The sequence below is a fragment of the Canis lupus genome, chromosome 19 (assembly GCF_048164855.1).
Source record: "Canis lupus baileyi chromosome 19, mCanLup2.hap1, whole genome shotgun sequence".
In the NCBI taxonomy this organism is placed as follows: domain Eukaryota; kingdom Metazoa; phylum Chordata; class Mammalia; order Carnivora; family Canidae; genus Canis; species Canis lupus.
In genome coordinates, this window is record NC_132856.1 from 29,923,205 (window position 1) to 29,939,088 (window position 15,884).

Below are 15,884 nucleotides of genomic sequence, written 5' to 3' on the forward strand. Positions count from 1 at the left end.
TATTTCCAGGGCTGAGTCCCTAATATCTTTCCTGTCCTTATTCTTTCTCAGGTGTTCCTGAAGAGTGATCGTGTGGCCCGTATGGTGCAGAGTGGGGGCTGCTCCGCCAATGACTCCAGGGAAGTCTTCAAGAAGCATATTGAGAAAAGAGTGCGCAGCCTGCCCGAGATTGACGGCCTCAGCAAGGAGACTGTCCTTAGCTCCTGGATGGCCAAGTTTGATGCCATCTACCGTGGAGAAGAGGACCCCAGGAAGCAGCAGGCCCGGATGACAGCCAGTGCAGCCTCTGAGCTGATTCTGAGCAAGGAGCAGCTCTATGAGATGTTCCAGAACATTCTTGGGATCAAGAAGTTCGAACATCAGCTTCTATACAATGCATGCCAGGTAATGTGTCTATCACCAGGGCCCCAACCTGTGACTGAGTAGAGTCACATTATCACTCCTGTGTGCCCTAGGCACTGTTTTCTTTATGGGCCATTTCTTCTTTTTTTAAATTTATTAAGATTGATTGATTGATTTGAGAGAGAGAAAGAGAGCATGTGCATGAGTGAGGGGAGAAGTAGAGGGAGAAGCAGACTCTCTGCTGAGCAAGGAGCCCAATGTGGGGTTTGATCCCAAGACCCTGAGATCATGACCTGAGCCAAAGACAGATGCTTAAATGACTGAACCACCCAGGTGCCCTCATGGGCCACTTCTTAACTGAAAAAAAAAATAAAATAAAATTATATTTTAAAGCCACACTGGTAAAAATTTAATATAATTCAGTCCAGAATATGTTCACATTTATCCTCTGGTTTTAAAAGAAATGAAAACATTTTTGTACATACCTAAAAGTCTTGTGGGCCCTACACACTGTGTATATCCTGTCTAATAGGTAAGTTGGTTTTATGAGTATGGTCTGACTCTCATGTGTTGAAAATGCTGAAAGATCAAAACATTTTTTAAAAAAAGATGGTTTTGCCTTTAAAATAGATGTTTACCAGTTGAGTGGCTTGTACTTCCTCAGCTGAGGTAACAAATGGACTTAGTACCTCATCATTAAGAATAATTATTTAAAATAGAAGGCTTCCAGAAGGTCTGAGTAGTACATCATAGCAGTATATTAGTCACATCACGAATTTCCAGGTGGATTTGAGGGAGCTAGCTGACACTGTGCTTAGACCCACTCAAAATGGGCCTATGTTTTCTCTGGATCAAAGAAGGGTTGTGGGAATGAGGTGCTCTAGATCTTCATTTCCTTTTTTTTCTTTTAAGATTTTATTTATTTATTCATGAGACACACACACACACAGAGGCAGAGACACAAGCAGAGGATAAAGCAGACTCCATGCAGGGAGTCCAATGTAGGACCGAATCCCCAGACTCTGGAATCACGCCCTGAGCCGAAGACAGATGTTCAACCACTGAGCCACGGAGGCATCCCTAGTTCATTTCCTACCTAACCTTTCCGTTATTCATTCAACGAGTATTTGTTGTGTCTTCTTTGCAGGCTTTGCAAATTTCAGGGCGTGTCACATGGGAGCATTTTTAAAATTCACATTCTCAGGCCCCAAACCTAGAGCTTCTGATCCTGCATTCTCAGGGCAGACCCCAGGAATCTGAGTTTTAGGCAAGGGCTTCCCTTCTGGTAGTTTTACTGCCATTCTCCTTTTAAGAACCATTAAAACCATTAAAGAATCTCAGTTTTGCTCTGATTTCCCTGGGCTACTTCTGTCCCTAAGGTAGGTTAAATTAAGACACTATAGTATATTGGTCGAGTTGTTCTTTGCTAAGAACCAGACAGACCAAGGTAAAACTTAATAGGACCTTCACTAGCTTTGTGGCCTAGGGGAGTTAGTTAACCTCCTCACACATGAGCTTGGCATGGAATTGTTATAAGGATTCAATGTATATAAAACCCAGGGCAACATGATAAATGGTAGCTGTTAAAATATATTATATTCCACCAGAAGAGGCAAAAAGTCCACAGACAGTATCAGAACCGTGCCATAAATACTTAACATAAGAACTACAAAATTTTGAGGCTTACTTGTTTCTGCCTTCATGTCTACCCTCCGGTTCAAGGCATCAGCCCCTCTTACCCTGGATGGCCACTATATCTAGTTAACTGGTGACCCTGCCTGCCCTCTTGCCCTACAATAACATGCCCACCACACACCAACTAGTACAAGCTTTTTATAATATAAATTGGATCATGTCATTCTTCTGTTTGAGACATTCCAGTGGCACCCCAATATCTTTAGAGTGACATCCTAACTCCTCACTAAGGCTTAAGGCAGTGCATGAAGGAACCACTCTTGCTGATACTGTTTTCCCCGCACGCTCATTCACTGGACTTCTTTCTTTTCCCCCAACACACCAAATTGGTTCTGAGCCTTTGTCTTTGCTCAATGCTCTTTGCCAAGACCTTTGCATGGCTGTCACAGCTTAAATGTCAATTTCTCTAAGAGGTCTCCCAAGACCACCCCATCGAAAGTTCTTTCTTGCCTTACATCTCACAGTCCCTTTCTATCCCATCCCTTGTTCTATATTTTTTTAAGATTTTTATTTATTTATTCATGAGAAATACAGAGAGAGAGAGAGAGAGAGAGAGAGGCAGAGGCACAGGCAGAGAGAGAAGCAGGCTTCATGCAGGGAGCCCAATGTGGGACTCGATCCCAGGACTCCAGGATCACTCCCTGGACCAAAGGCAGGCGCCAAACCACTGAGCCACCCAGGCATCCCCCATCCCTTGTTCTATTTTTATCACAGTTTTTACCACTATTTTCCATTTGTTGTTCATCTATTTTTATCTGTTTATTACCCACCTCATGCTCTGTTCCCATCCTTCACCAGAATGTTAGCTTTGTGAAGATGATGACTCGTCTTTTGCTTTATTCACTAATATTTCCATGAAACAATTCTTGGCACATAGTGGGTGCTCAGGAATTGCCTATTGAGTTAATAAATGGGTAATGGTAGTTTATTTTAATTGGTAGATAAGACTCTATCCTGGTATCAACCATTGTAGCTCACCCAGAACTTTCTGGATATTTTAGTAAGTAGAAATCTGTTTCTCATTTCATAATATAATATATATATTACAGTCAAAGATATTCCTCATATCCTATTTTCTTTTCAGTCAATTTCAATTCAGAATACTGATTGTCAACCCAAAGGTAGATATTTTCTTTGATAGGTCAAGGAATATTTTGAAGTGACCAAATAAATCTCAACATGAAATTAAATTCAATTTTTCTTTTTATTTAAAATATTACTTTATCCCACGTGGCACTTTTAGAATGGGGTGAGCTGGTGGTATTTCTACCTCTCACCAGCACCACCTTTTCTGCTATAAGAATATGGGTTGTGGCAAATAGGGTTAAGGGTTAAGTGGCAGGATTATGTTTTCCCCTAACATGTTTTCCATGAGTTAGAAAAAACATACAGCAAGTATTACTATTGACCTAAATAAAGAGGTAAATAAATTGAGGCAAGCTCAAACTAATAAAAAAGATGAGTTTATTCAGGAATAGCAGAGGAATTGTAATTCCAAACATGCAAAGTATAGTAAGCTATAGGTAAGTCTGTTGAAGGATTGGGGTGGGCTCTATTTAAATCAGTCACGCTGATTTAAGTTTTCTTTCCTAAGGACACATACATTAGATTTTCCATTTTATGTGTTCTAGTTCCATTTTAGATTGAAATTCTTTCACATTTCCCCCTTTGGATCAAGATATTCTCCAAAAAACACCTCTGATAATTATGTCATTCAGATGATTTTTGTTATTTTTTTTAAGTGTAATTGGAGTGCAGGTAGATTGTATTCTATGTCCCATGGAGCTTAGGAAGGTAGTCCTCAGATGTCTTTTCCATGGAGGAGGGAAATTATATAGAGTTTCACTTGCCTTGTTTGAACAACAAGAAGATTGAAAAATGAAGAATCTCAGCTATGTCTCTCTGAAGTAGACAGTTTAATTTCCACTATTAGTTGGATTCCAGGAAAAGCCTTGGAAAGGAAAATAATTTTATTTTGTATATACACTGGGGAATAAGCATTTGTTTACTAATACCAAACAGTAGAAATTTAATTAAAAAGATTAAACTGAAGATCAAAAGCCCAATGATAACTATTGATTGAAATATACTTCTCAACCAGCTTCTCCACTTGCCTAGATTTAGTAGATCAAAAATGCCCCAAGTTTCAGGAGCTTGGCCAAATTCTGCTAACAAATTGATATTGTCCTTCATTATTTTTAGTTCTTTTATTATTTTCCCTGACTTACTGACATAAAAACAAAGTTCTCCAACTAGGCACAGGTTCCCCTCTGCTGAGCAGTGAGAAGGTTAAGGGCTCTGAAGTTTTTGTAGGACTACTTCAGCAAGACTGTCTATCTGGATTTGTTGGTATTCAAAAGCTCAGATAGAAGCATTGAAAGTGATAGACATAACTACAGAAAGACTGTGAATTGCTTTTTCAAAGTCTGCTACTCCAACTCAAGCTAAAAAGGCTCTGACAAAAGCCTATCTCATACCCTATCTACCGTAGGGTTATATACAGGCATCCATCCAGTGGATTCCCAGTTCTGACACACCCTTTTAAGTTGATAGAAGACCCCAGATTACGTATACAAGCAGTGGAAGGAAGAGCTTTTCTATTTTTTCTGATTTCAGTGAGGCCAGTGATCCCAAAACATCCCTTCCAATTAAGGGGAAGTGTAGATTATGTTTCTTCCACATAAAAAGAAATACCCAGTGTCTTCTAAGGCACAGTTGGGTCTCTTTGCCCAGATATTTTTCCCTGAAATAAAACAGAGGATCTCATGATCAGAAGTATAATCATTATAATCATCATCTGATTTATTAGAATTGTGGGAATTATTATGTGATTACCTTAAATTTCTGTAGCTCTGAAGTAACAAGAGAGCTGATCTAGTATAAGTATGATTTTGGTGGAGTTGTAGAAGATTTCTGGGGAAAAATAAGTTGAATTAAGTTTCTGCCATTTTCCAGATATTTTGTTAATTCTCAATGAAGTAGTATTGAGGCAGAGCACATTAGCTTCCAGTTTTCCAGTGTTCTTAGTTTCCATTGTCCCACCATAAATACACATTAATGGAGAAGGCAATATAGCCTTCTGGATTCCAACAGGGTATGAATTCATGTTCACCTATGTTATATAAAATGGTATAGTTACAAGCATTTTGTGGGAGCTATCCTAGAGTTTTGTTGCCATTCCCATCGTTATGTTTTTTAAACATAACAAAGATTTTGACTAAGAGTCCAGACCTGATTGAAGAGTATCCCACTATGGGTAAGGAGTATCCAAAGGAAAGCCATTATATTTGGTGCCAGTCTTTTGAAAGGGATGACATGTGTGATTTCAGAGGTATCAAAGGAAAATCCTACATCCTTACCAGATAGGTTTTTGCCATCCTAAAGATAGTGGTCAGGCCAACAATTCAGGTTCATTGTAAGTATTATTTGCTCTAGCACAAATCCAACAATCAGTAAGTTCAGCAGATCCAGAGAGTTGATTTTTTTTAAGGTAGGAATAGCAGCATATATTAAAGAATGATAGAAAACTAGGAGAAGAATAATTGAAAGCATGAATGACATGATTTAACTAAATATAGAGTGAGAAGAGAGAGGAAAAAGAAGGAAATTTATACAGACCTCATCTAGATATCTTGGGTAAATTGTCTACTTTAGATGTCAGGTAAGTTAGTCCCTAGAAATTTTCAGTTTCAGATCACCACTTGGTATACCAGTCCATTCAGGTTTTGGGACTTTGTTTAGATGTGGCACCTGATTCCAGGTGTCTATTCCTTGAATTTGGCTGCACAGGAGTTAGATAAGGACACCTGGGAGGAGCCTTTCCAGCAAGGTTGAAGAAGGTCTTTTTTGGAAATGTATTTTCCAATAGATGAGCTCTTTAGGCTGTAAGGTGTGAAGTTTGATGTCTTCATCTCCTGGAAGTGCATAGGGAAAGATTGTTCTATCAAGAGTATGATTATTTCTTATTGGCTTGATCAGGCCTTTGCAAGCTTGAAGTATATTCCCCATCATTAGTTGTGGTGTGAAAAGTGAGGCCTGAGTGTACCAGCCATCCTGTAATTATTTCAAAAGGCAAAAAAGTTTATGTATCCCAATGGTAGTAGATATAAAATTTGGAAGAAGAAGAACCAATGGTAATGCTTTTTGCCAGAGTACTTGGAGGGTTGCAAATAAGTTAGCTAAGTCTTAATAAATCCATTTGTATATTTGACCAATCCTAAATATAAATATAAATATAAATATAAATATAAATATAAATTAGGATTGGTTTGCAATCCTAAAGACTGAGGATGCTAAGCACAATGAAAGTGCTACAGAATTAACCAAACAGAATATGTTGTAAAGTATTTGACCAGTAAAGTGGATTCCCCAGTCACTATGAAGTTTAAGGGGTGTTCCCTAAGTGGGAATAGTCTTTTTTACTAGGACTTCAGCTACAGAAGAGGTAGTCACTTGTCTACATGGGAAAGCTTCAGTGAAATGTGAAAACTTACAAACCATTACCAGAATGTACTTATATCCAGGAGATGGGGGCAATTGTATGAAATCTATTTGCCAAACATCAAATAGTTCATTAGGTAAATTAAAATCTTGGGGCAGTATGGATAGGCTTCCCTAGTTAAATTTAGAATAGGAGCAATCGAGAAACATACTTTTTGTGGCCTTGCCAATGTTTCCCCTCCAATATTGATTCATTAATGTTATTTTATCAGTTGGCCAATAATTTAATTCATATATGGCAGTTAATAATGGAAATTTTAGATTTTCTGGTAGCAGAAATTTTATATTTTCTGGGTCTGAACCAGAGTTTCTTTTCTTCATGATACCAACAGCCTTTAGATCTCCAATTTTGTTTTTCCTATCCAGGGGCCAATTGTTGTATTTTCTGCTTAATTCTCTTAAGGACCATCACCCTTAAGTCATCACCAGGGGAAGCAGTTTTCTGGACCATGACAGGTTTAGTCTATGAATTCCAAAAAGCAGCATTTTATTTTTGTGGTGATATCAGTGAGATGGTTTCCTTAGGCTTTTTGGAAGTCAGACTAAGAATGCCTAGAGATTTTAATAGTAGCTAGAGCTGCTGGTAAGAGCATAACATATAATAAATTTTGGACATAAGGACCATTTTAAGGAAAACTGGAAGTAAGGAAACCTCATTTCAATATTCCAAAATCATGGGCTACTCCAAAGTTGTATTTACTATCAATATAGATGTTTGTGGTTTTATCTTTAGCAAGAATATATGCTTGAGTAAGAGCTTATAATTTGACTTGTCAGGATAAAGTGGCCAAAAGGAAGGGTGCGATGTCAATGACTTCAAAAGGAATTGATATCATATATCCAGCACAATATTTACCATTTTCATTTTTCAAATAAGAGCCACCAGTAAATCATGAAAAATCAACATTTGTCAAGGGAGGTTCTTATAAGTCATCACGAGGGGTTAATATATGATCCATCAAAGTCAAACAGTCATGGGAGCAGTTCTTTCATGGAGGAACGAAGAAGGGTAACAATTAATGAAATTACCACAATGAATGAAAGTGTTTTGAGGGGTATTTACCAAGAGAATTTCATAAGAAATAAGATGGCTTGGTAAAAGGTGTTGGTTGTGGTATGAGTTTAAGAGAGCTTCAACAACATAAGGTACAAAGATGGTCAAAGAAGATCCCTTGACTATTTCTTCAGTGGCCTTTACTAGAAATGCAGTGGCAGGGACAGCCCCAAGGCATTGAGGGTAAGTAACCTTAGGCCATGGGGTCTAATTGTTGACTGTAGTAACCCAAATGTTGGTAGCGGCCCACATGTTTTGGGCTAAGTATTCTGAGGGCGTTTCCTTCCTTTTTACACACAAAAAGAAAAAAAAATGTAGCTGATAGTTTACATTTTCCAGGGTAGGTAGATTTATTAAGTTTTCCTTCAAAGTTTTAAAGGCCACGTCAACTTGGTTTTCCCAGGTAATGGGGTCATGTTTAGTGGTTTTTAATAAGACATATGGGGTAGGCCATTATGGACAGGTTTAGAATCCCATTCCAAACAATAACCACCTATCCAAAAAAACCCTGTAATTGACATTTGGTTTTAGGTTCTGGGAAGCTCAAGATGCCATGAAGCCTGTCCGATTCTATGTGCAACCCTTGTTCTGAGATTAAATGTCCTAAATATCAGACTTGAATTTGAACAAATTGCAGCTTTTCCTTTGAGACTTTGTGTCCCTTAATTACTAAGAATTTTAACAGGTGAATACTGTCTTTTTGTGGGGATATTTAAGAGGGTGAACAGAGAAGTAAGTCATCTACATATTGTAGGAAGGTGAAGCATCTAGAGAATTTTATATCAAGGAGGTCTGCTTTTAAAATATTTGGGAAGTAAGGATTTTCAGTAAAATCTTGAGGAGTTACTATCCAGATATATTGTTGTCCTTTCCAGATAAGGCAAAAGATATTTGTTAGCTTTATCAACTGGAATACTAAAGAATGCACTATATAAGTTGATTACAAGTAAAAACTTTGCTTACAATAAGGAGAGATGGAAGTAACTCTGGGGATTAGGAACAGCAGAATAGTGAGGAATAACAATGTTATTTATTGCTCGGAGATGTTGGAAAAATTTCCATCCTTTAACCATTAGGTTTTCTTACAGGTAAAATAGGGATATTAGGATTGGTGCAAGGGGACAATAAGTCCCACTTTTTAATCTTCTGTGATAGATCTTATGCCCTATAGCACTTCTTTTTTCATGGTGGTATTGACTGATTCTGGGGAGAGGTTTCAATGGATCACTTTGGATCTTTACTTTGGGCACTATGAATTCAGCATATGTCTTTGGAGGGTTTTGCCCATAGAGCAGGAGATACTAAACCTAATAATGGGGATAAGTCTGAAGTTTGATCTTCCCTGTTTTGTAGAGTACTTGTGAAAGAAAAAGGATTTGGATTTTCTTGGAGATGAAATTCAAGGGATTTAAGTTCAGGGGATTCTAACTCAAGAGTTTTGTTCTCCCTTTCAAGAGAAGGAAATGGCAATACAGTACTTTTCCAGGAAACCTTGCCCTAATAAGTGGATGGGAGCTGATTCACTGAGGAGAAATGGAAGTTTATCTTGCAAATGTCCCAAGCAAAAGTATACACATTTAGAAATAGGAACATATTGTGGTTTATTTGAGGCCCCTATTAATTGAATAAATATATTACTCCAAGTAGGGGGACTGTTTAATTGTAATGGGGTTGGATTAGCTCTTGTGTCAGTTAATATTATAAGAGGTTCATCTCCAATCTGGAGAGTGGTTTCCTCCAGCCTCTTTAACGGTAGAATGAGAAACAGTTCCTGTGTTTCCTTAAAGCCCCATCACTGGGAGAGTCTGATCCTTGGTTCTTGGAAAGCTGTCATCCTCTGAATCTTTTTAATTTGTAGCAGTCCTTTATCTGATGGCTGGATTTTCTATGATAGAGTCCAGCAAGGAGAGTCTGCTTGAGAGATTTCATCTGTTGAAGTTGGAGATTTAAATTTTAGTTACCCTTTCTTTTAGCATCATCTTCTAGGGTGTGGGTTAACTGGTTAGCTAGATTGACAAGACCAACATTGGGATGGGCATTGTTTCTTATTCTATGTGGGTTCTCTGGACTAACAGAGATAGGTATCTGTTTAAATCACTTATAAACATTGAATTTAAGGCTACCCTGGTGGATTGAATGTCTATAGGGAGTACGGAATTTTCTTTAAAAACAGTTTGGAGGGGATCCCTGGCTGGCTCAGCGGTTTAGTGCCTGCCTTTGGCCCAGGGCACGGTCCTGGAGTCCCGGTACCGAGTCCCATGTCCAGCTCCCTGCATGGAGCCTGCTTCTCCCTTTGCCGTGTCTCTGCCTCTCTCTCTCTCTCTCTCTCTCTGTGTGTGTCTCTTATGAATGAATAAATAAAATCTTAAAAAAAAAAAACAAAACAACAGTTTGGAGGGCCAGGTGGCTTGGGTGTTTAGTGCCACCTTCAGCCCAGGGCGTGATCTTGGAGACCCAGAATCGAGTCCCACAACAAGCTCTCTGCATGGAGCCTGCTTCTCCCTCTGCCTCTGTCTCTGCCTTTCTCTCTCTCTTTGTGTCTCTCATGAATAAATAAATAAAATCTTTTAAAAAATAAAAAAATAAAAATAGTTTGGAGCTTGCTGTAGTAATCATGAACAGATTCCTCAGACTTTTGGATGCACGCCTGAATTCGTTGCAATTTACTGGTTTATGGAGAGCCCTCAGAATGGCCAGATGCAGCCTTTTGGCTATGGCACCAGCTTGGTCATATAAAAGAGCTAGTGGTTAGCTTACTTGGAATTCTAAAGATTTCTTAGGGCCTTCTCAATTAGCAGCTTTCATCCTGCGCTGGGCTTGACCTTCTCCAGCAAACATATAGATTAATTGATAAAGATTAGAGAAGCCAGGTTGATAATTTTGAGTGACAGTATTTAATTCTTCAGCAAATCTATGAGGATCCTCAGTTACCTTGGGAAAATCTTTTACTGTAGCTCTAAGTTCAGCTTCAGTCCAAGCAACATAAGAAATTAATTATTTAGCAGGATCATCAGAGAGTTTTAACAGTTCAGTTGACAAGCTTTCAGCATTAGAAAAGAGGGGGAGTTGGGATCAAGGGAGGGGTTATAAGAGGGCAAAGGTGGGTCTAGCAGAGCTGGAGCAATGGGGTTAGAGGAGACCTCACTGGTGCTGCAAGGAAAAGACTTTAGATGCTTCTTTATCTCCTCTCATTGCTTATTTGTTTCAGTTCACTTAAAAGTAGTATTTTGTAAAGAGGCAGTTTTAGAATCCTGAATACTTTAGAAACCTCTAGGTACCAATTAAAATTGCTATCCCATTCAGATTGTTTGTTCTATTGCCATGGACTTCTAATTCAGTCCAGAGAAAAACAAGCCTAGTGAGACTGAAGGTTCCCCATAATGGCCATTGAAGTTCTAAATTATCATTAGTAAGGTGATCTATTTAGTCAAAAATATACAGCAGAAGAAACCATAGTTTTATAATATAAAACCAGCTGGGGGCTGGGAGGGAGGGCCCCCCCCTTAGAACATTTATATGATTGGTATTCCACATCTTAGAGGTTTTCCTGAGAGTTGAAGAAAAATTACTAAACATCCTGATGGGCGTGCTTTCAGGGTTGGAAGTTGTATTTTATTTTACAATGTGCCTTTCATGAAATATTTTTCCTGGCTTTGCTCTAGTTTTCCAACCAGCGATCAGGTGTCCCTTGTTGCATGGAAATTATCTTGCAGTTGACAGATAATCTAATGTCAGTCTGGCCCTCTGAGGCCAACTTATCCTGTAGAGGGAGGCTCTTGCTTTGGGGACTGGTCTTTCCTAAGGAGGCAGTGAGTATTCCTGTAGCATTTATTTGCTCTACCCATGCCTACCAATATTACTCAATTATTTTTCCTCTCAAAACTTTTAACAGAATTAAACCAAAATTCTAATATGCTTCCAATAAGAAAGCAAACAAGTAGTCATCAAAAAGGACAATGCCTTTAAACAGAGCTTGAATAAAAAAGCTCAACTAAAGGGAGAAAGTTCAGAATCCAAAAGGAGACACACCAAACTGAAAGTAGACAGTGACTCATGTAAGCAGTGAGCTCAGGGGGCTCAGGGTAAAGCTTTGTTTGATTCTGAGGGTGGTCATCCTTCAGGGGTCATCTCCTTCCGATGCCACTTTTAACATCAAGGAATGTCAACCTAAATAAAGAGGTAAACTAGAGGCAAGCTCAAAATTGTCAGAAGTTTATTCGGAAACAGGTGAGGAATTGCAATCAGCATGTGCAAAATATAGCAAGCTATAGCCAAGTCCACTGAGAGTTTGAGGTAGGCTGTATTTATGGGCAGGGAGTGTAAAGAAGGGAGTGTGTCTAGTTAGAGATTGTTAAAATTAAAAGCAAAAGGAGACAAGCTTTGAACATTTCCCAAGCAGACCAGTTCAGCTTATTTTGTGAGACCAACCTGACCTGGGTCATTTCTTTTCATGCCTCTGGAAACTGTAAGCAAAACTTCCAAGGTTGATATGGTACAACCCCTGACCAACTCCCTATCATTTAAGAAAATTCCAAGACTATCAGTTTTCTCTAAATTGGACATTTATAAGAAATAATTCTCCTAGTCCTTGAGTTTCATCAAGTTTCATCATATCAACTTGAGACTTTCCATTTTATATCCTCTAGTTCCATTTTAGATTAAAATTATTTTACATTATAAAAAATAATATCTTCTCACCAAAGAATAATAATTATCCCCCTAGCTAAAAGAGAATTATTGGAAATGTGAAGAAAGTACTTCTATGGGCAGGAAATCTTAAGACATGTAGTATTATGTTCTATATTCCTATTCAGAAACTAAGCTTGCCTATTGCTTCATGAGTCACGTCAGTAGAATTTAGGACAAAGAGCATAGGCAGGTAATTCATAAAAGAAGAAATACAAATTAATTCTAAACACATGATAATTTTTAAGTTCCATGTCTTCAGTAATCTGAGTTATATAAGTGTGTTGGTAAACAATAAAACCATTTTTAAAGTTAACATTGGTAATAATAATACATTGCTGATATTATAGGAATGGGTAATCTCATAATGTATGTTGGAATAATTTGTTATTGTAACTTTTCTGTAATCTGTTGTAGTACAACTTTATAATAGGCAAACCTTTTCACCTAGCGGCTCTACCTCTAGCAGTTTGTCATGAGTAAATATCCAGAGATGTGTATAAGAGTATGAAGCCCAAAGATGTTCACTGCAGCATTCCATACGACAGTGGAAGAATAGAAACAACTTTAATTCCCCATAGTAAGAAATTCATTCATTAGATTTTATTTTAACCATATGAGAGAATACTTTTCAGCCAATAAAATAGTTGTTGAAGGAGAAATCTTACCACATGGGAGAATGTACACGAAATACTGCTCAGTGGAAAATGAAGCAATGAAGCAATATGAAGGCATACTCTCATTTTGCTTGATGGGCAAAAAAGCAAAATCTTAACCATGTTTATCTTTAGAGATGGCATTATGGTTGATTTTAAGGTTTTCATTTATTCTCTTCTATGTTTCCAAATTTTCTGCCCTAAGTATATAGGTGTTTTGTCAATAGAAACAATGAGCAAAATCTCAATAAAGAAGCTATTAAAATCATAGGATAGGGAGAAAATTCTCATCTGCACTGTTTTCTAGACTTCAGCCATTTAAATACTGCCTTCATGATTTTTGTCATTTCCAAGTCTACCTGTATGATTACCTAATATTTCTAATTAAACCAATTCTTAACTCCTTTTTTAACCTATCCTTATCTTTAGAAGTAATATATTCAAAATCACAGCTTTTATGTTCTAGTTTTTTTTAAATAATATGCATTAAAGTGAAACATAATCCTTAAAATAGAAACTCCTCATCAGTTGGCCCTCTTATGTCATTTCACACCACGGATGATGTGGGAGGCATGGCTGGGGCGACCAATGCCCTGATATGCTAAGGCTGGAGGCATGGAGTTTTCTGACGTTATCCCTGAAAATAGTCTCAGACTGACCAGAACAGCTTTCACATGAAGTGTCCACTTCCCACGCCTTGCAATCAGCTTTCAGAAATTATAGATTCACTCACTCACTTTCTTACAGATTATGCTCAGCTCTGCTGAACTCTATCAATTCACAGGAGCAAAGATACAAAAGTGAAAATGATAAGGCTTGCTTTCTCACCACGCTCTATTTAAATTATTTCTTGTTTTGTTTTGTATTTTCTAGACCTTCTTCTCCTTATGAAACAAAGCAATTCTTAGATGCTTCCAAAATCAGAAATGTGCACAGTGTTTTCTTCTTATGCATATCACATCCTTGTGGAAGCTGTAATCTGATTTCTGGTAGTGCTTTCTGAAGGTTCCCGTGATCTCTTTTTATGAGGCTCTGCCAGTAAGTGCAGTTTTCATCTCAAATGAGAAATGGCATTTATCAAATAGTGATTGTATCAGTTACATAACAGTTGTCTGTTGTAACATGAACCATGTCTATCAAAACACTAAACATACACACGCGAAGAGGTTTAACAAATGTTTCTATATTTGTACATGAATTTTTTAAGCCTATTTTATTTATTTGAGAATACATGGCTATATCTCATGGAAGAGTTTGCTCATACTCAACATAATAATCAATGTAAAATAATTAGAAACTTGTATTATGAAATGATTGTTTTTATTATCCTAGGCTTTTAAGAGGAAACAGTCAACTAGGTAGCTATTTGAGCATTTGAGTTGAATTCTAAAGCCAACTCTTAAAAAAGTAGAGTAACGTCTTTGAGAATGGGCTGCATCATATGAGAAATGAGACTAAGATCTGCTTTCTATCTTCATAAAATGCAAAGATGGCAGTGGTGGTAGTGGTGGTGGCGGTGGTGATGTGGTATTTTAAAAGTTTTAAAAATGTAAAGCACCAGTTCTCCCCCTTTCTCTTTAGTTGCCTCCAAATCTGGAGTTGATTTGATGCCCAGTTGTACCAGGTGTCTGCTACTTCCTACCCACCCCTCTGCTTAACTGTATGAGTTATCCTTAATTGCTTCATTCTAAAACATGTGAGCATTTTCCCTTGAAAAACACCCCTGAAGTGTGTTTTAGAAGGAGGGAGGTCTATTTGTTCATGTATTTTTAAATGCAAATAAACACTTCTTGAGAAACCCAGCTAATTCTTAAGGGGTTTGGGGAGTATGAGTTAAGGAAGCCAATTGTTTCCCCATGTGTGAATTCTGATTTTGCAGAAAGGTATTTCTGGTAGTGCTGTCACTGATGACACCCATAGGTCCTGGAAATATCAGCAGTATGACTATAGCATCCCCTTAGCCATAACTTGTGCCTCATGGCCAGCAGGGGCCAACACGTGGCCTCCAACTAACAGAAAATGACAGTGCTCTCTTCATTTATCTTCTCTGAATTTCTGAAGAATTTTTTCACATATTCTGAAAGAGTTGATTGGAAACACATGGAAAATAACTTCCCAATCTATAAATACCTTTGCATTTTCAATATTGAATTCCCATCATTGCTAAACTACTGATTTTCTTAACATTTCATTTTCTTTTCTCCAAACCATCATCAATATGTCCTTTGATGATGTGGTTATCTTATTATAGAGTCATTTCCCTTAGACTTGATTAGTACTTGGCAGCTTTTCAGATAGTTTATTAGACACTGAAGAGAAACCTCAAATTATCAAGCTTTCAGCTATGACCTGGATTCCTGGGTTTTATCCATATCTCATTATGGAGTCTTTAATCTGTATATAAGTACATAGCTTTTTCCTAATCCGGAAATTTTCAGTATATCTGTTAGCTGAATATTTGCTTCCTGGGCTAGGCTCTATTTCTTAATCTGTTTCTTGGCTTTCTAACACCAGTACAGTTCTTTGTACATAATGGTCTTTCAGTAAATATCTATTGATGAAATGCTTTGAAATCTGAGGGGTGGGGGTGGAAATGGCAGTCTAGTATTTAACACTGTTACTTAGTGACATACTTTCATCATTCATTCATTCATTCAACAGATGTTTGAAGCATCTACTGTGCACTAGATATGGCATGTCAAATGCTGGGGATAAATCATAAACTTTCCTACTTTGTCATAGAATGGGTCCTATCTTCCTCCTCATTTATGAAACACACCTCCCAATGACTTTATAGGTGTTCCTACTTAGAATATTGCATTTGCTTCCATTGCATTGCTGCATAACAAATTACCACAAATGTAGTGGCCAAAGAGGATGCCCATTTATTATCTCACAGGTTTTGTAGGTCAGAAGTCCAGGCACAACATAGGTGAGTTCTTTGCTATAAA

The 15,884-nt window shown here is 37.7% G+C and overlaps 1 protein-coding gene across 9 annotated transcripts in view; it reads left to right on the forward strand.

Moving 5' to 3' along the window:
• Nucleotides 1–15,884, forward strand: part of CADPS (calcium dependent secretion activator) — a 459,922-nt gene that overhangs the window by 114,870 nt on the left and 329,168 nt on the right. For all 9 annotated transcript variants that reach the window (XM_072785555.1, XM_072785556.1, XM_072785557.1 and 6 more), the window contains exon 3: nucleotides 52–384. In XM_072785555.1, the coding sequence (XP_072641656.1) occupies nucleotides 52–384 (333 nt within the window). The remainder of the gene's footprint in view (nucleotides 1–51; nucleotides 385–15,884) is intronic.